At 33.5% G+C, this 21446-nt stretch overlaps 2 protein-coding genes and 1 long non-coding RNA gene across 10 annotated transcripts in view; 2 read left to right on the plus strand and 1 right to left on the minus strand.

Annotated features, from left to right (window-relative positions):
* LOC105213749 (chymotrypsin-elastase inhibitor ixodidin-like) overlaps positions 1-21446 on the minus strand; it is a 344198-nt gene that overhangs the window by 12041 nt on the left and 310711 nt on the right. The gene's annotated exons all lie outside the window — the stretch shown is intronic.
* LOC105213752 (uncharacterized) lies at positions 3293-4139 on the plus strand. The gene is made up of 2 exons (XR_851795.3): positions 3293-3793; positions 3865-4139. It is a non-coding gene; the product is annotated as an uncharacterized LOC105213752 (long non-coding RNA).
* On the plus strand, positions 11755-16056 carry LOC105213754 (uncharacterized). 5 transcript variants are annotated; one of them, XM_011186805.3, is made up of 2 exons: positions 11755-11914; positions 12503-12806. In XM_011186805.3, exons 1-2 carry the CDS (start codon positions 11854-11856, stop codon positions 12676-12678), a joined length of 237 nt encoding a protein of 78 aa, XP_011185107.1. In that variant the 5' UTR covers positions 11755-11853; the 3' UTR covers positions 12679-12806. The 5 variants fall into 5 exon arrangements, with proteins under 5 accessions (XP_011185107.1, XP_011185106.1, XP_011185110.1 ...); XM_011186804.3 differs by lacking the exon at positions 12503-12806 and adding an exon at positions 15737-16056 and having other exon boundaries at positions 11784-11914; XM_011186808.3 differs by lacking the exons at positions 11755-11914; positions 12503-12806 and adding exons at positions 13966-14126; positions 14757-15239.

Raw genomic sequence — 21446 nt, forward strand, 5'->3', positions numbered from 1 at the left:
AACGAAAGACCAGATTACACTATAAATAGCTCAAGCGAAAAGCCATACCAGAGTTATTTCGAATTCCACCAGTTACAGTTAAGATGTCGAAATATATTTGTCTACTTTTACTATTGTGTATACTCAACTTGGCAGCTATACAAGGTAAATGCACAGAACTGTCCTTTGTGAAATTTATTCCAAATAACATACTTCTTTGTTCAAATTCGTTACAGCACAAAAAGCAGAATGCACCCCCATCACTTTATCTCTGCTTCGTGGACAGCTAGTTTGTCACCGATTTTGTGCAAAAAATGGTGTCCGTAGTCAGTGCAGGACAATGACTAAAAACTCTCGAGTTCGTGTATGCCCAATTACGTGCTGTCAAATTGGCAATAGCTGTATATCGCTCAGAAGTCGGAGATTTTGAGGGAGCATGCCGTTAACTAAATTTTGTTTAAAATTTGCTATTCCTTTAAATATACATTTGTAGTGTCTACAATATAAGTGGGCAATTTATTGAAAATACAAAACTATTTCTCCGGTGTATTTATTACTAGACAATGTGTTTTATTGACAAAAACAGAAGTGAGTTTTTAAGTCCCTCCTAAAGGACGGTGTATAGCTAATAGTTTCGGAAATTCTATTAAAGTTTTATTTTGGGAGCGGATTGTCTTTGAAACATTCATGATGAAGCATATTATTAGTCATCGAGTTGTTTCAGAAAGTAATGCAAGCTAACAACGGTGAATATTGCATACAAGGACTCTATAACGATCTCAAGATTGCTGGTTTTCAGTTTCCTTTGAAAGAATCCAAACTATTTACATTAAAGAGTGCCCCGCCCACCTCTTTTTAAGATTTTCGCAAAATCATTTTCTTGAAGCGCCGGTGAATTACTGTAAAATGACGCTATAAATGATTAGCCGAAATTCGCGCTATTTTGAAGTTTTCCTTCGTTAAAGACAAATCCGCTAGGGAAACGTTCCGTGAGATTAATGGTATTTTGGGGGATGGTACTCACTTCAAACCATGGATAAACCAGCCGTCGGAAGACCTGTGACGACGAATACCGATCAAATCATGGAAAGCATCGAGTTTGTGGCATCTCGTAACATTGCCCAGGATATGGGATTTAGTCACCAACCCGTTTTAAACCATCTGCAGAAGGCTGGATACACAAAAAAGCTTTGCTTTTTTGGGTGCCACATGCTTTGACGCAAAAAAACCTTCTGGACCGAATCAACGCCTGCGATATGCTGCTGAAACGGAACGAACTCGACCCATTTTTGAAGCGGATGGTGACTAGCGACGAAAAATGAATCACATACGATTATAACAAGCGAAAACGGTCGTGGTCGAAGGCCAGTGAATCGTCCCAAAGAGTGGCCAAGTTGGGATTGACGGCCAGGAAGGTTTTGTGTGTGTTTGGTGGGATTGGTAGTCAATCATCCACTATGAGCTTCTCCCATATGGCCAGACGCTTAATTCTACAATCTACTGCGAACAACTGGACCGTAAGCGTACAGAATTAGCCAACAGGAAGGCCACACACTTCTTTGATGACTTGTCTGAAGCTACGGGAGCTCGGATGGGAGGTTTTATAGCATTATTATGTTATGTTGACAAATATCTCCCTTTCGCTCTTTCGCTCTTTATTCAATGCTTCAATTTTAATTAATATTTAATTTAATCTTTCTTAACTGGGAACCAGATTGAGTAAATTAGGGACCTACATATACTATACTCAACACTGAAATCAACAAATTGAAGTAAACAAATAATTCTTTATTTTGTGAAGTGTTCCTGCCTAATGAAAAGAATTTTCGAGTTTTGTCAAAAATATTTTAAAAGTTTGTTATTATATTCGGTATTATAATTTTAAGACCCGTGAAAAGAGGATCGACACACACCACCTTTTTGCCGATTTTAAAGCTGCTTTCGACAGTACGAAAAGGAGTTGCCTTTGCGCCGCGATGTCTGAATTTGGTATTCCCGCAAAACTAATACGGCTGTGTAAATTGACGTTGAGCAACACCAAAAGCTCCGTCATGATTGGGAAGGACCTCTACGAGCCGTTCGATACCAAACGAGGTTTCAGACAAGGTGACTCACTATCGTGCGACTTCTTTAACCTGATGCTGGAAAAAATTATAAGAGCTGCAGAGCTAAACCGAGAAGGTACAATCGTCTACAAGAGTGTACAGCTGCTGGCGTACGCCGATGATATTGATATCATCGGAAGCAACAACCGCGCCGTTTGTTCTGCTTTTTCCTGCATGGATAAGGAGGCGAAGCGAATGGGTCTGGAGGTGAATGAGGACAAGACGAAATATCTCCTGTCATCAAACAAACAGTCGGCGCATTCGCGTCTTGGCTCCCACGTCACTGTTGACAGTCACAACTTCGAGGTCGTAGATAATTTCGTATACCTGGGAACCAGCATCAACAACACGAACAATGTCAGCCTCGAAATCCAGCGCAGAATAACTCTTGCCAACAGGTGCTACTTTGGACTGAGTAGGCAATTGAACAGTAAAGTCCTCTCTCGACGAACCAAAATCAAGCTCTACAAGTCGCTTATCATTCCCGTCCTGCTTTACGGTGCAGAAGCTTGGACGATGTCAACATCAGATGAGACGACACTAGGAGTTTTCGAGAGGAAAATTTTGCGTAAGATTTATGGTCCTCAGAACATTGGCAACGGCGAATACCGCAGACGATGGAACGATGAGCTGTACGAGTTATACGACGACATTGACATAGTTCAGCGAATAAAAAGACAGCGGCTACGCTGGCTAGGTCATGTTGTCCGAATGGACGAAAACACTCCAGCACTGAAAGTGTTCGATGCAGTACCCGCCGGAGGAAGCCGAGGAAGGGGAAGGCCTCCACTCCGTTGGAGGGACCAGGTGGAGAGCGACCTGGTTACACTTGGGATCTCCAACTGGCGCCGAACTGCGAAGGAGAGAGAGAGGTGGCGCACAATCGTCGATTCGGCTATAACCGGCTAAAAGGTTGCAACGCCAATCACATACATACATTATAATTTTAATTATTATTTTACTATTTACACCTGCGTAAATCAATATTAACTCAATAGTAACCATGCATTCGCTTAATTTTGTTGATTTTGCATAATATTTACACAATTGGGTTATGAAATACATGCTTATGAAGATTAAACAATTATCCATTTATGAAAATATATATTGCTGTAAAAATATTTACATTTATACAAATCCAATTATAATCCCATTGTTGCTTAACTTTTCATTCAATCATATTTGGTAAAACAAAATATTTAAAAACAGCATAAACAAGTATTGAGAATCAATGACCTTAACAGCTGTGGGTGTTCCTCCTTGAATAAGCATTTTAAAATCATCAATACAAAGAGTGAAACAATTTATATTCGAAATATATTCAATGTATTATTTAAACCCTTTAAAAATATTTCTATTAACAGAGAATACACATAACTGCGAGAATTATCTTCTTTAAGACTTCACCTCGCCTCAAAAAATCTTCGGACCATGATTTCCTCACCCTGGCACTTTTTTAAAATAAATGTCAAGATAATATTCATGTGAAACGGTATAAAAAATTATTGTTTTACCTATTCATATATACATTTTTATTTAAAATAAATTCAGCTGAGTTGAGTTTTTTGGTATAAAAGGCTATGCATAAGCTTGACTACTTCGTATTGCAAGCATACACTTCGCAGGCTTTATGCTGATATTGTCAAAAATGACGAAATATTTGCTGCTTGTTTTAAGCTTTGCTGTTATCTGCGCTGTTATGACTAAAGGTATGCAAATATTATTGTTATTATATATAATCAAATAACTTTTTTAACAAATAAAAAATAACTTTCTTTAGCGCAAGTCCCAAATTGTAAATCCCAAATCATACCTTTACGCCGGGGTCAACGCTTTTGCCAACTAAATTGCCCACCTAGAATACCACGTTTTTTATGTATAACTGCCACAAAGGATATACGATTACCAGTGTGCCCACATGGCTGTTGTCGGTCTGACAATATTTGTGTTCCAGTGAAAAGACCCGGATAAACGGTGTTCCACTCAGTTGATAGAATAGATCATTAATGTAAAATTATGTATGTTGAAATTTAAATAAATCATATTTGAAAGCAACTATGCGCATTTTCAAAGTTTGAAAAGCAGTGTATTAAGTATTTCCGGTTTCAATAGCAACTAAAGCTTTAACCGTCAAAGCTTTTGTTTTGAAAGCTCGCAGTTTTATAAAACTGTTGAAAAGCTCATTTTAATAACCCAGTCATCAGACAAATGAACTGCCTATAATATTTTTTTTGAAAGTACTCGACCGAATGTTTCGAAGTTTTTTGGACATAATAAGGTATATTTTAAGATTTTGTTTTTATTAAAATATCGAAAAATAACGAAGTTATGGGCTGTCTTGGGAGGTGGCAAAAAAAAAGTTCCTCAACTGCTGACATGATTCCGGCCGAATGAAGTAGCTGAATCATAAAAATTCAAAAATATTATTAAAAGTAAAGGCTTTTCCTATACAATGATGTAAGATTTAAGAAAAATATCAAAAATTAACAAAATGGTCTAGCCATGAAAAAAATGTGATTTTTACGTAAAAAATGGTCGTTTTTAAAATGCCAAATTGAAAATTTTCAACAAATCAAAAGGATCGTAGGTCATTATGTAGTAAATATATTCAAGAATACTCAGATTAAATCAATTTCTCGTTGAGTTATGATGTCAGCAATTTTGAGAAATGTCGTTTCGAGAAAAACGCGTTTAAAGTTTCGACTATAGCAGCTAATACGTGCGAGCGGTCGCTCTTTAGAACGCTGCCATTCCAAAACTAATCAAGGTATGTCCTTTACGCTTTTACAGGATATTTTTGAAAGTATAAACTATCGAATTAGTAAAAAATAAAAAAATCGATTTTTTGAAAATGTCACACTGGTATAGCCCCTTAAAATACACTTTAAGGTTTTAAAACCATTATACGTTTTGTAGAAGTGCAAAAAAAATGTCCTCCATGTTCCAGCATCACAAAAAACTTTGAAAGCATTTTTCTCAAGGGCTCTCGAATGGCCTTACCCCTTAAGTTGTGACAAATATTTCCTGGATTTTGTGAGAAAATTTTTCATGAATGAATTAGTTACCTTTGAAATACGGGGTATTTTGTAGTTCGCCTTGTATTTTATCTGTAACTCGTCAGACAATTTAATATAGTCTCGGTTTTTCTAGAAGTCTGGTACGAAGCTGATGCTCTAATTTTTCTAATTTATACATCGTTTCAAATCAAAAACATTACGATCAGTGTCAATGAAAGAGCAACCCTCGAGAACACCCCAAATACATTTGACAAGTTGACTATTTTTGAAAGTTATGTATAAATTCGGTTCTATTGTTTCATCAAGTTTAATTTCGACGAACTCAAATTATAAGAAATCGTGTTAACTAGTGTACGGCTGCCTGTTTTTTGATGTTTAGTACTATAAAGTCTTCATTTTATTAACAATAAAACTGATTGTTCTCCAATATAGGCCAGGTGCTCATGTAGTATGATTCAAAACGTGTTATTGTGAACTACTATAAAAGTGATTGTGAAAAAAGAAGCATTATTTATAAATAAAAAAAGAGTGATAGTATTTAAAGCGAATATTATTTGTATGAGTTTTAAACATTTTGAATTATCAGAACTTGTTCAGACTTCAAAGGACATAAACTGACTGCTTCAAAATGGTTAAACATTTTTGCGCTGCATTAATTATTTTTGCCATTTTCGGTATCATTGTCATCAGTAAAGGTAAGGATTCATAAAATATTATTAAAAATACAAAACAAATGAATAAAATGTATATTTAATTATTTCACTTGTTCTGCAGCGCAACTTCCGAACTGTCAACCGGTGCTGACTATCCTTACAAACGAGGAAGTCTGTCAACGAAATTGTGCGCCAAGGCAACCGGCAAATGATTGCTATAGACGCGGAGCGCTTATAGCTGTACGTTTATGTCCTCCGCTTTGTTGTCGAGATGCAAATAACCAATGTGTTGTCGCGGTGAGAATTGGTAAATAACGTGCGGCGAAGTGAACATTTTCGAATGCCAACAAGTAAAATAAAACATTAAACTGATATTCCTTGTAGTTTTATTTCAATGGGACCTTCTGAGTTTTGAATCTGTGAATCAGTAGCAAAAATAGATGTAGTCAACTACACTTCTAAAATTGATGAGACTCAGAATTTCTTGTTCCATATTTTTAGATGAAATCCTATAAGAAGAATACTTGTGTACCGGTCCGGTTGTAATAAAAAGGGAAAGGGAAAGTAGCTTACAAAATCTTTCAGCCATTCAAAGGATGTTTGAATTTTAAAAGGTCGAGTATTTTTCGAATGAAAAAAGAGTTCGGAAGAGCTTCAAAAAGGTTCTATTCAATTGGCAGAAAACTAATACAAATGGTGGAAATAATGGGAAAATTCTTAGACTTAAGAATCGTTTCTTTAGTTAAAAAAGTTGGTATATAATCACTGTTTTTTCAGTGTTCTCTTCTATCAATTCTACCATGCTTAGAGTATCATGGTGCGCATTACGTGTGCTAGCCACGGTTGCAGTTTTGGTCCATTTTTTTTTTCTCCTGGATCATAATTTTGTGAAATGGTCCATTTTGAATGCATTTTTTATCTAATAAATAAACAGTTTTTTTTCATTATCGCAACAATAAGATTGAAATTTCAACGACAAGAAAATTACCATAAAAAGTAAAGTATGATACCGACAAATCAATTTTGCCACGACTTGAGCAATTCCCTGAATTGGTACTAGGTTCGAACGTAATCGTATCTTAATTTTATGTAAACTTTTTTGGGAAAGAGTAGTTTTCATAAAGAATGGGTTAGAACAAGCAGCTTTCGGAGACTTCTGCAACTTTATTTATAATATATTTAGCCTTTCGCTGCCTTTGAATTTAGTCTAATAAAAATCAGAGTAAGATCTGTAAAATCAGCTAAAGAACATACAAAAATACTAATAATTGTGAAAGTTATGACATTTTGGGTAAAACGCGTTTTTTTTTGAAGAGCCTAGCCGTGACCACGCTTCCAGTCCATTAGCTCAACTGAAAGCATAAAATCAAACAAATTTCTTTAGTATGGGATTTGTTCATTGATTTAAATGAAAAAAAAATGTCTGCAAACGGGTACGATTTTCTCAAAAAGGCTACTTTTTCTTCTGATGAAATGTATTGAAAAATAAAAAATCATTGATATGAAAATTTAAACGAAAAAATGAAATTGTTCAAGGACACAGAAAATAAATTACGAACAATTTGAAAAATAAAAAATTGAATTCGGTTGAAAACTCTTCCGGCAATAAAAGTCATTACAACGACGTTTTTGAGATAACATGATTTCGAGATAATCGCCTTTAAAGTTTTAATTACAATTTTGTCTAGTGCAGCGGAGCAAGATGGAAAACGCTATAACTTCACTTCTACTGCTTAAATTTTTACAAAAATTTGAAATAACATTCTTAAGAACGTATACTTTAAGATAAAAGATTATGAATTTTTGACCGACTTCTATCTTAATACATGTACATGTACCTGAACGATGAACAAAGTGAAATATAGATTTTGGTCCATTTTTACTCTATTTGGTCTACTTTTTGGTTCATAAATAAAAATTCAAACGGGAACCGTGTCTGGGATATAACAAGCTCTAACTCTCAGTATCTACATTTAAGTTTTCAAATGTATACTTGACAGTAAACATTAGTGGTAACTAAAAAAGAGTGTGATGTGTGGTGAAAAGCTCGATTACACGTGAGTTACTTGAGCTTAATGTACAAATATAAACAAATAACATGCATACCGGTTAAGACAAGCAGTTTGAGAGCGACTGAAAACACACGTGTGATATTTGTATGATATTTATATATGGTTCATTAACCGTAATAACAAAATTACATGTGCTAAGCTAAGTATATATACAAGTACTTGATCAAATCAAATGTCAGAGTTAAAGTTTGATTTAAATCGATCAGTTAAAATGTTGAAATATATTTGCGCGGCTTTGTACTTTTCAACGATTTTCTTGGCAGTTACAAATGGTGATTATTTATTCAAATTATCAGTGAATGGCTTACATGCTAACTTTTTTGTTATCTCTTGTGTCGTTTAGCACAAGCTTTGGTCTGTTCACCATTAGATATGCAGGTGAATCAGTTCGAAACTATCTGTGAGCCGAATTGTGCGCCGAGGGAACCGGCCAATACGTGCTTCATTGCGCCACGACCACTCACGATCGGTGTATGTCCGCCCCTCTGCTGTCGGGATAGTAATCGTCAATGTGTGGCAACTGTGCGAATTGGTTGATGTGCGGCAGTGTTGCAACTGCAGATATACTTTAGATGATAAGTTTTAATGTGAAAGATTCAGTTCAAAGATTTCCACAAATTTAGTTCTTTAATTCAATAATTTTCCTAAAAATGCTCGTTTTGCAATAAGCTCTTCAGCTCTATAAGTAAAAATGGATATTAAAGCTGAATGATTATTTTTAAATTTAAACAAAGAATCATTATCTTTGATGGATGACGGAAGATAATAAAGTTAAAGAGATATCACAACAATAAATTTAAGTTTTTATATGCATAAATAATAAACTTATAATTTGATTTGCTCTAAAAATTTTGATTCGGGAAGATAAATCCTGGTTAAACTAACCCGCTCAGTAGTACAAAAGAGTTCAATGCTTGTGAGAAGTATCAATTTAGAGTGAGAGAGACAAAGATGATCGAGGTGAATGAGAGTTTATAAGAAAATCTTCGAGGTTATAGGCTATGCTAGGTGCTCTGTTTCCACTCTTTCATAACTTTCCCAGATTTTCTGTTTTTGGAATAATAATAATCATTTTGGAAATTTTAGGAGTCCACTGAACTTGAACATAATAGTATTCTGGTGTATAACATACAGCAAAATAACCTTCAAATTATGCTAAACTGTTAAGTACGTTGAAGAAGAAGCGGTATTTCTTTCAAGAAAGGCAACATGTTCGTCAGTATAACGAAAAATGAATAGCAGAAGAACAATGAAATCAGTGAATGAATAAAATGTTTACCAAAGAAAAGTATATTGACTCAGAATATCTTGTCTTGCTTTATAAAAACTGTATTATTTGTGCCATATAGGCTTTCTTGAATTAAATTTTTAATAATCAAAAATTGTAAATAATATTATTTTATACAAAGAACCACAGTTATAAAAGTATTTCGTTGGTGGTTTACTTCCGCGTTTTCTTGCCTATAAAAAGCATCTCGAATCTAGGTTTAGACAAAATATTAACCGTTTAATCGTCAATCACCACCAAATTGGTCAAAGAAAATGGCAAAATTGTTATCTTTAACTGTCGTACTGCTACTTCTAGGTGTCGCTCTAGTGCAAGGTAGGTAAAATTTAAAATTTTATATTATAATTCTTTTTTTATAAGATACATTTCTATAATTAATTTTCGTTCTTTTGTTGCAGCACAAAGAGCCAACAATTGTCATTACATAAGAAGAATATTTGTGCGTCCAGGTAATCGTGTCTGTATTCCCTATTGTCCACCAAAAGGTATCACCTGCATAACGGCAGTTAAGAGTATGCAATTACAATCTTGTGTGGCCGGTTGTTGCCTTTCTGGAACTAGATGCATACCCACGAGGAAGGGGTAGTGATGGTGCTTGAGGAAAGCAGACCAGTACACTTATATATATTTGAAAGTATAAAATAGAAAAAAAAATAAATATTTTCCTAATTGACACTGGTAAATAAATAAATAAAAAAACCAAAAATATGAAATAACTTGTTTTAATTTAGGAACAGAAAAAATATTCAGTAATGTTGATTTAATATGTTATTATTTGAAAAAATCAATGAGTTGAACTATGTTTATTAATATGTAGTTCTTTATATTAAGCATATCATTTAAGTCAAATGTAATTGAATTTAAAATATTATAATAGGTTTGTGAGGAACTATCCAATATCAATATTTATCACAGTAGAATATATGCTTGTTAAAGTTTCTCAAAAGAGTCTTTTGTTTCAAAGAGTTATAGGAAGGAAGAAGACTTTAACCATGCAATCACGGGACAATATGAAAAAATGTATGGAAGCACTTGGATACCATTAGGACACTGTAGGATGGAGTTCCTGACTGTCATTCACTTGGGAGTGGCCAGGAAAGATTCTTTTGCATGTGACTCTAGCATCTCACAACATCTTAGATCAAGTATCATCTGGTTAGCCAACAGACATCCGTTTGGAGGCGAACTAAAGTGAGAAGGCGAATCCTGCTTATGAGGTTGTGTGTAGGGTTTGGGACCCCCCACATAAAAATGAACTGCCAATGAAAAGGAAACAACAGCCTCGAGGGAGACCTCCACTCCGTTGGAAGGACTAGGCTTCACTTGGTATTACCAATTGGTGCCAAACTGCCAAAAGGGGAAATGCGTGGAGCGTTGTTGTGGACTCGGCTACAAACGCGTAATCGGTGCCTACGCCAGGCAAGAAGAAGAGGACAATTAGTACTCCTACTACTAAAGAAGACTTTTAGATCTTTTATGTTTAACATCAGATTAAAGTAACTCTACATTTACGAAGTGTAGCACTTATCACAGACTAAGTTTTGTAGCCATATACCATAAGAGTTCAAGGAAAATTTCGATTGAGCTCAAGGTCAATATAGTAAAGCTGTTATTCATATGAATACTAACTTCTCTGAAAAGACCTACACTAAGCAACACATTTTCCCTTGTTGGATGGCCGTTACATATACTTTAAACACTTTACGAATATCTAAACAAGTTTAAAACTAACGCCGAGAAAGAGTTTAGTACAACATATTCCCCTTGAATCTATCCATTAAGTTTTGAACCATCACTTCTCCAGAACCTTCGACATACCCTTGCATGCCTAGCATGGTATGAGAACAAAATATATGATGCCTAGAATTCGATGGGTGATTCAGTAGTTTAAATAAAGTGGGTTCGATTCGAAACTTTTAAGAGTTTGATAGTATCACATTAGACCCATTCAACCACACAGCTTCTTTGGTTTTGGTAATAACTGAATAGCAATGCTTGATTATTCAAAATGGAATTGGGAATAGTTGGCTTAATTCGTAATGATCCATATATTTATATAGTTGTAGATAAACCTTTTGGTATCACATTCATGTAAATTGAAAAGGATAAACGAATTGATATTGAAAAATTTCTTTCTGAGAGTTAGTATGCAGATGGACGCAAATTGAAAATTGTACGATTCATTATTTTAAGGTTTTTGTCTCAGAGTGTTTGCTAATAGTATAAAAGTAGATGACAGAAGAGTGTTTCATAATTTTTTGGAACTAAAGATCGCACGATTAACTAGACGCGGTAGGAAATATCCAAAGCCATTAGCTACATATTTATTTTTATTTTTTCTACATGTCAGATTTTTTACCGATTTCCGTGACAATGACAGAAATCTACAAAGGTTTTGGCCATCAAAATAAATACTTTTTATATACTTTAGTTTGCGGATCAAAAGTTTTTGAACCAGGAAACAGATTTAAAAACATTAACTGCAGATAAAAGCGTACTTTCATACAGCGAACAACAAAGTGTGTATTGTATTTAATACAAAGGAAGCATAATTTTTTTTGATGCAATTTAACTATAATTGGCATAATAAAGCAATGAATACTAAACAGTTAAGAGTTCTTTAAAAAAGTCTTGCCATGTCTTCTATGCGCAATTATGTATAAAAGGACAACTCCCAGTTTCCAGTCTACAGTTCAGTTTAACTCTCTCATCAACCAAATATTAAATTAATTCGAAGAAATGGCAAAATTCGTTTACGCAACTGTAATTCTACTATTACTTGGTGTTGTAATGATCCAAGGTGAGTAACTTTATACAAATACACATTCTATACATCTACATATATACTAATATATATCAAGGGTATATTTTGGCTTGATAAAAAGTATATTGATACAAAATTACATCATGTATTTCTCATAGTAAAAGCAAAATTTATTGTCGTGTTATGAAGAGATCAGTTTCATAATTCGTTGAGACCTAAGCTCAAGTTTTTTTTTCGAATAATGTCGGCGGTCTATCGGGATGTGATCTTTGTCTGAACTTTAAAATATTTTCGAAATAACTTGGTGTTTAACCTTATACGAGTAGTATATCGGAAGCAATTATCTGGCACGATCTGTCAGTTGTGGAGTTTTTAATGAACAGCGAGTTCGACCTTCGATTAAAATTTAATTTAGATTTTAGTTTGCAGAATTTTAATCAATTTGTGGGAGCCGCTCAATAATTATTTCGGGCTCACTTATATATTTTTATATCTTCATTGTATATGAATCGTTCTTTCAGTGCAAGCCATATCCTATTACGCTTATATCATTTATATAAATTTGCATTTTAATATTTATCAATTAAAATATAACTTCTTGATTATTTCCATGTTTTGATGCAGCCCAAATTTGTCGACCCTACACAATGACTATGCGTCCGGGTCAACGTATATGTATACGTAACTGTCCACCGCGACCAAGCCCATGTATAACGGCTATAAGAGTAAAGAAAATACAATTATGCCCACCGGGATGTTGTCGAACGGGCAGTGGTTGCCAGTCCTTACGGAAGGGATAATTTGAATGTCTTTTGGATGAATATAATTGTAACAATGTATATTTTTATTTCTAAAATGTTTAAATAAATATAAAAATGTAATTTTTACTTAAAAAAATAAATAAATATATAAGTAAATATTTATATGAGCACATTTCTTTTTCTTTTCGGACGAGAAATATTTGATTTGAAAGATGTTGCTGGAAGTCAAATGTTATACCGATCTAATTTGTTGGTATTACTATGAAGGGCTTTGGTACTTCTAACAATCCAATTCATATCAAGTGATGTGGGAAGAGGTAAAAAGATACATATTTATAAATAAATACATAAAAAAAAACAAAAAAATTGTAAAGTAATTAAATTTCGTGTTAGACCGACAAATGGAATGTCCTATAACTCGAATTACTATAGAAAACATTCTAAAATTTCTATGATTAACACCAGATGACAGAACTGTACAATTATCGAGTTTTCGCATAGTTTATGAAAAACTCAGCTTTGTAGTAAAAGATTATAAGAATCCAAGTATAAGAAGCAACACAGTTATTGGTGTGAATGTTAAAGTTAGCAACTAAGCAAGAAATCTTTCCTCCTTAATGTAAAGACTTGTTAACGATCACAAAGCTTGATTTACCCATTGAGCTAAAATCATCTCGGTTCCAGAAGCCTCACCATACCCTCGCATTGTAGAATTTACCTACCATTGGCGAAATAGTAATTTAAATATTTGTTATAGACATATCTAGAGCCATTCAAGCCATCTTTGGTTTTGGTAGTAATATGCTTGGTGATTCAAAATGGAATTGGGAGTAGTTAGCTGAATTCGTAAGAGAAGACAAGTATGAGTATACATTTAGATAAATAACCATTTTGTATTACAATCATATAAATTGTATAGTATAGAAGAATTGATGTAGGAAATTTTTTTCTGAAAGTTAGTATACAGATATAATTATGTTTGTTTTCAGTTCATATCTTAAAGATATTTTGACTCAGATTTTTATTACGAAAAGTCCAAATAGAAGAAGTTCGAAAAGATCTTTTAAAGAAAATGTAGCGGTGGGTATATGCCCGATGTACAACTAATCGAATGCGAATCAGAAGTATATGAACCACGAACGTGTTTTAACGAAATTAAGTGCTGAGAAAAGCGTACTTTCATTCATTCATACATCAAAAACAAAGTATTTATTGTATTTACTACAAAGCAAGTTGAATGGCTTAAGAAATTTGTCAGTAATTTACACACTAATTCAATGAAAACTAAACAGTTAAGAGTGCTTTAAAAAGAGTCTTACGCCATACCATCTCCGTTGACATTATGTATAAAAGGGCAGCTCGTACTTTCCAGTCTACAGTTCAATTTAACTTTCTCATCACTTAAGTATTAAATTTTTTCGAGAAAATGGCAAAATTCGTTTACGCAACTGTAATTCTGCTATTACTTGGTGTTGTAATGATTCAAGGTGAGTAAATATAAATACATATGTCATTCATACAGCAAGCATCAAGCTGATATAGGCTTGAATCAAGAAGAACGGGTTATTGACATTGATGTTAGTTTTTTTTAATATATTACATGTGAAAATATAATCCTTTTACGGATTCGAGTGAGATAGTACTTCTTAGCAGAAGGTATGGGTTGGCTAGTTTTGCTAAGATTTTTAATAATTATCTTTAGAAATATAAACTAAACTCAAATCTCATTATTCAGCGTGAGATAACTTAAAAATTTTAAAAGGAATGCATAGGACATAACGAAGTGTTTCTCTATAACTTCGGAATCTGTTCGAAAGAACTTGGTTCTTAAAGTTTTGTATAGGGAGACTTTCGATCGTCAGTAATATTCCATTAAAAATTTCACTCGGCAATTATATTTGTTTGAATTATTTAAACCAATTGGATTTTGTGGTGAGACGAAAAGTTCAACACATTAAAGTTGGCTGGGTTCTGAGTTCGAGAGCCACTCAATTTCTTATTTGGGTTCCTATATATATTTTCATATCCTCACTTTATAAGAGTCTCTTGTGAAGTAATAATGGAAAATCGTATATATAAATTTTCATTTATAAACCTACTTATATATTTTGGTGAAGCCCAATTTTGCCGACCCTACACAGTAACTCTGCGTCCCGGTCAACGCATCTGTATTCGTAACTGTACACCACGTCCAGGTGCATGTATAACGGCTATAAGAGAAATGAAAATACAAATTTGTTCATCGGGATGCTGTCGATCGGGCAGTGGTTGCCAGTCCTTGAGGAAGGGATAATTTGAATGAATATAAATATTTCATACTATATAACTTTATATTTCTAAAATTTTGTTAAAAAAAAAAAAATAAAAAATGAAAAGCAACGTAAAACATAACAGCCTTCGCGGATTTGAACGAAATAGGAATTTTTGACAACATATTCCTTCTATATATATTTAAATTTGTATATTATTTGAAGAAATAGTTTATGTTCTGCTGATTTTCTTCTCAGAGTATTCATTAATGTACAATTTGCATTTATTTCCATGTTTTGATGCAGCTCAAATTTGCCGACCCTACACAGTGACGCTGCGTCCTGGTCAACGTATATGCATACCTAGCTGTATACCAAGACCAAGTCCATGTATAACGGCTAAAAGAACAATTAAAGTAGATACATGCCTGACGGGATGTTGTCGATCGGGCAGTGTTAGTCAGCCCGTGAAGAGGGGATAATTCGGATGTATAATGAATGTACACAGTTCTTTTTTATTTCTCAAGTTTTGTAATTTTCACTAAAAAAACTAAAAAGTTTTTAACAGAAAATAAAAAATTGAGAGCATTATTTGATTTCCTTTCTTAGCGTCACAGTTGTGGGTCTCAGCAGACTTAACACTTTTAACGAAAGCTATTGCGTGTGCAGAAATATCTGAGTAAACACAGCCAGCGGGGTTTCAGCTGTTCAAAAACTGTTACTGTAATTCGATAATTTTATTTAGACTTCTATTTCCCACAGCTGATTTTTTAAACATGAAGCTTTGTGTTCCAAAATATTCGAGGAAAATTAAAAGCAAAGTAATGCAATATTTTTTTTAATTCCAGCAAATGCTTGTATGATACAAATACGCCTGACAAAACCCGGTCGACGCATATGTGAACTGAAGTGTCGTCCACCTGGACAAATGCCAGTTACGGAATGTTACACACCGAGAACCGTCTATCGCGCAGTTGTTTGTCCAAGTCATTGCTGTCGTTTGGAGGGTACCAGATGTAGAGAGCGTTGAAAATGAACTACAGATTTACTAAATAACATTTGTTAAGTAACACTGGATTTGGATTTATTGAAGAAATAATAATAACATAAATATGTGTATAGTGAAAATGAATGAAGACAGGATAATATAATGTTGCCAAATAAATAACACTTTCCTTTTGGGGTATTAATAGGGTTAAGAAAAAATTAGAAACCAGTATATTTGGTTCATTGAGGCAAAAGCTGACGACTGGTGTTCCAAACTGTGTTTTTTTCGGAAGACGGATAACTAAAAGGAGTATTAATTACTTCGTCTTAGACCGACAAGTGGAAAGACCTAAAAGTTGTAAGAGAACTCTGAACGGCAGATCAATTTTCCTGCGTCCAATTGAGAGGCGATTCGAGAAAAGCAGATTGTTATGTTTGTCTGAAACGTGGTTCAGCGGCCACCATTTATGGTTGCCAAAAGGGTCAACTAAATTCTACTTCTGTGGTGGAATAATACAAATTTTAAGAATCTCTTTAAGAACATTATTTGTCGTCATACTTCTAAAATGGTTTCATTCAAAAACCTTTGAAAAAAGTGCACTACTTTAGCTGACTCAATCTCTGCTTCACACAAATCACCATAAAGCTTTTGGCTTAAAATAACACAAGCTGAAGAAAGCTGAAGAAAATGCCTCAAAAGAAGAAATCACTGGAAAGTAACGAATAAATGCAAATCAGACGCAATAGAAAGTGAAATAGCTTTGTTTGGCTGACACAAAGTCGAGGCGCGTCGCGCGCTCAGCCGTGCCACGTCATCTTTGCAACATAGCTGTAAATGTTTTTAGCTTTAGCTGAGTAAAAAAAAGTAGTTTAGAGTGATTTTACTTGTAGAAAGTAAAAAAAAAAACAAATTTGGTTTGAGAGTTTCTTTTTTCCAAAACTCAATGTAGTCTCACCTGATTTAGCGACGCTGTGTGTCTGAGTTTAGTTGTGCGTTGTCTGCTTGTCATTGACGCCTGACTTGTGTAGATATTTTAAATCTCTGCAGGCGACTGCCGCCAAATAACGCAACACAGTTAAGAAAATAAAAAGAGCTTTTGTAGCAAAGAAGAGTCGAAGGACTTTGAAAACTGAAAAACCATGTACGCGGCATCTTGCGAAATATAACGGTGCAAACAAAAAAAAAAGGATACAAATAAAAATCATCGCAGGTAAGCAGCAATAAGAAGCCACCTTGAGTCAGGCCAAATGATTTATTTATCTTGAAATGCGTTTCTTACGACAAAGCAACGTGGCACAGCGCAGTTCACGGCTCCCACTTCTTCAGCCACTGAAATTGATTGCTAAAATGTGTTTGTTGTTATTTTTTTCTCTTTTTTTCTAACCACAACAACAAAGCGGACTTATATGAATCAGGTTAATTATTCATGTGCGATAACAGTGAGTTCTGTGGAAAAAGAATGTATGCTGTGAGGGTGCGCCGCCTTCTCAGAGGAAGAGATAGAAGAGGCGAGAGTGCGAGTTTGCGAAATTTGGCAAATACTTTACCAAATAAATGTAAATATGCTCAACGTTAAGTATATGGTGGCATGTATGTGGATGATCTGACACATTTTGTAGGCCTTTTATGCAAAGTAGATTGACTTATTCATATTGTAAAGCGTTTAAGTTGTAGACTTTAGGGCGGCAGAGAAGTGTCTAAAAGCTTATAGCAAATGATTAATTGTGCGTTTTTCTAAAGAGTAAAGTCAACACAAATACGCATAATACGTTTAAGGCATGAGTGTGGGGGGTATTTTGCCACCACCACGTGTCGTATGAGTAACTTTTGATTGCAGTCAAGTGCTTTGCCTAAGTAAATGTGGTGCTTTTGAAGTGAAGTAAGGTAAATAGCTTGCGGTATTTTTTGTTGTTGTTGTTGTAGTGTATTAAGAATGATGAAGTGTTTGTGCTAATAAGTGAAAACGATTTGTAAGTGTAAAGTCGGTCATTAGAGCTAATAACAAGAGGCAATTTCGTTTTTCCATTTATAAATTCTGTCAATTTTATGAGTGAAAAAAGTGATTGATTAATAATTAAAACATAAAAAATAATAATAAAATGAATAAAGATAAAATAAAAATAAAAAATATATGGAATTTTCCATTAATTTAAAAAATGTATTATTTATATATTTATCTTATTTATTTCTTTGAGCACCATAATTCACCCCAACCGCCTCAAAGGTATACACTTTTTACCAGATAGACAACAATTGGGCGGACACACCAGTATGTGGGTGCTGCGAAATGGTGTAAAGCATCTTTTTGGTTGCGGTGGACAATTGTCTAAGCAGAAATTGCGTCGAGCGGGCAGCCATATCGATATGGGGCGGCAATTTTGGGCTGCAACAGAAGGTTTATAAAATATAGGCGCTATTAATGCGTGTGAAATATTAATATCTGCTTTACCTTGAATTGAAGCCACACCCAACAGAAGTAAAATAACAGCTGCGCAAACAAAATTTCTCATTTTTCGAATGAAGTGCAGCTGGTTGAAGTTTAAGCAATAAACAGCAACATAATAAAGTTGTCGTGACAAATGTGTGATATTTATATTCGGTTCGAAGCGGAAGTAGGTTAAAGAGTGTATTAAACCCTTATAATATGCAGTGTTGTCGACTATTATTATAAATAAATAATTATGCGTTTTTACAAGTTCAACGGCTCTGCTAAATAATTACCAGCACGAACTACAATCATGTCTTTAAAATTTTTTTAAAACAACAAACATTTTAAGAATGAAATAAAACATATGTATGTTGGTTATTCGGTCAAAATTTCTTACAAAGTTCAGCTTTAACTTTAATAAATATTGTGTTTGAAATATGAAATAAATCCAGCGACGTATGATCTGGACGAGACTAAAAAAAAATGATATTTTCACACCCACGGAATTGCGAAAGGAGCCTTAAATAGTGAAACTCATATTTGTGTCATTGAGATAACTTTATGTTTGATTTTACTAATCTTCTGTTTTTCTAGAAACTCAGGACTTTTATTGATTTATTTATTTAAATATTAACATTTTGTCATATAGATGGACTTGTTTAGAAAGGATGATAGTACAGCTCTGCGTTAGGTAAGAAGTAATGTAAAATTCTTATCGTACATAATTTCTTCATAAAGAGCAAGTTTATATAATTTTATTATATTGTTGATATGGATATTATTAAAATTTTGATCTAATAAAATAAAATAAAATTTTGATCTAAAAAACAGGCAACAACAACATATAAATGTCTCTCTTTTAGGTATTTTAGCATAAATCAGTTACTTAAGATAAGAGAGTAAACTATAGAGCTGGAAGATTTGAGGTAAATGCAGCATAAGAAAATATTGCTATTTGTTGTGATATGTGGGTTTAGCCATCAATGGCTGAGTGGGCTTATCATATTCATTCTCTACAATTCAATTCAGAAAATAAAATTTTCAGTTTCCTTAGGTAAAAGAGTAGATAATGAGTTTGCAGTGTTTACTTATGAGGGTCATCCCATGAGACGGGCACGTTTTTCATTGAATTTTTTAGAATTTTTTCTACGACCAGTAAATAGATAGAGCCTTAAGTTTATTATCATTTATTAACATATATTTCGACAGTATAAATAAAAATTTTAAACTAAAAATATTGTATAGAACATGAATACCTTCAAAAATGGGCTCACACTTCTTTTGCGATTCCGGCTGATTGGCTTATCGGAAACAAAAAAATTAGCGTCATTTTAGTCTGTAAGCTTAAATGTATGAAACGCACTATGATCAAGTGAATATACTAAAAATTGGACTTTTGATAGACATTTGAAAAAAAATGCGAGTTTTTCGTTTTTCTTTTAGTTTTTTGGTATAAAAAATCGAAGTTTTGGAATTTTTGAATAATAACATAATGAGTGCACCCAACAAATTTTAAGTAATTCTGTTAATCCGTTTTTGAGATTTACTGGAGAAAAGTTTGAAAACACAGTTTTGAGAAAAACGCGTTCAAAGTTTCCAGCAGCTAACTGAAAACTTCGAACTACTCCTTCTTCTAACTGCTGCATCTTTAAAACGACTTTGTATTTCTAAAATCACTTTACTACCGTATTCTAGACATGCAAGAAAGCAATTTATGACTAACATTTTTTTGAGTCCAACAATGCGGTGACCCCCTTAAGGAATGTTTATTGTTGGCTACAGAGCTAACGCGCTATATACTCGTAAGCTCTGCTACTAAAAGTATATTTTAGAAGTTTCTTATCGATGTTAAGATTTAACATTTTTTACGTTATCTTCAAAATTTTATCTTTCAATTATTAAAACCATGTCCTAATACCATTGAATCTCAAACCATTGTATTACGGTTTTATGTATGAGCTATTTTGAATCGACAAACTATTTTATGCCTTATTTACTGAAGATGTAAGTTTCTTAGTTAGTTTGGATATTATTACAGATACTCGTATTTCAAGGATCTAGTGTCTGGAATACTTATAATAAATAATCTTGCGATCAAACCGTAAGCCTAAAACTACTACTAATTGATTGAGCTTTCAGTCGTTGAATATAAATTACGTTTTGTGGTCAAGTGATACCTCTTTTTTATCAATAACTTAACGTTATTCCAAGTATATTTCATTGTAGGATGATCGAAATCTTTAGTAACGGTTTGTAACGGTAACGTTTGTCAGGTATTTTCAAAAGGAATTGTTTATGCCAATACCATATTTTGGATGATTTCTTACTATTTTATTAATCGAATAAACATGTTTTTAAACATAAAATAAATCTTGTGAAACCAAACGCAAAATGAAGTAATGGTAGATAAGTATTCTAGGCACATTTAAAATATAAATATTTTGAATCAAAGTTGCCACATCTTAATAGAAATGAAATAGGTAATGTTACAAAACCTTTGAGAAAGCATTGGGATACATATTGTTTATTAAATTTTTAAATGATAAAATACTTAAGAACAAACTAGTAACCTATTAAAAATGGCGAAACTAAATAACATATTTCAGGAATTTAAAAAATTAGGTCATGAATCAGTTTTAACTCTGCGGAAAGTTTTCTAAAAGTTTTCAATTTTAGCTTAAAAACACTTAGAGGAAAATGATTTTTACATAAAATATGTTTGAATTAAAATGAATGTTATGAATAAAAAAATCTTAGGATATTTGATTGTGGCAGTTTACAAGTTTATGTGGGTAGACAAAAGCTCCTAATTTCATTAGAGTGGGCTGAAGAAAATTTTAGCGGTATTAAACCATGGAGTGAAAAATAATATTGCCTTATATCTCAAGCTGACTCAAATTCCACACAATTTATCACCACATGTAATGCTACTTATACGAATATACATATGACAAATATCAACACATTCCCGGACACACTAAGAGCCTAATTAGTTATATAATTGAAATCGAGCACATAAAAGATGACAAGGGAAATTAGTTTCGCTCTACTTCCGAATACTTTCGAACGAACATATATTAAATATCCTTGAATGCGTGTTAAATGGTGGGGAATGTTGACATAAAAATTTTATGAGTGCACT

Source organism: Zeugodacus cucurbitae, chromosome 5 (genome assembly GCF_028554725.1).
Source record: "Zeugodacus cucurbitae isolate PBARC_wt_2022May chromosome 5, idZeuCucr1.2, whole genome shotgun sequence".
Classification (NCBI taxonomy): Eukaryota; Metazoa; Arthropoda; class Insecta; order Diptera; family Tephritidae; genus Zeugodacus; species Zeugodacus cucurbitae.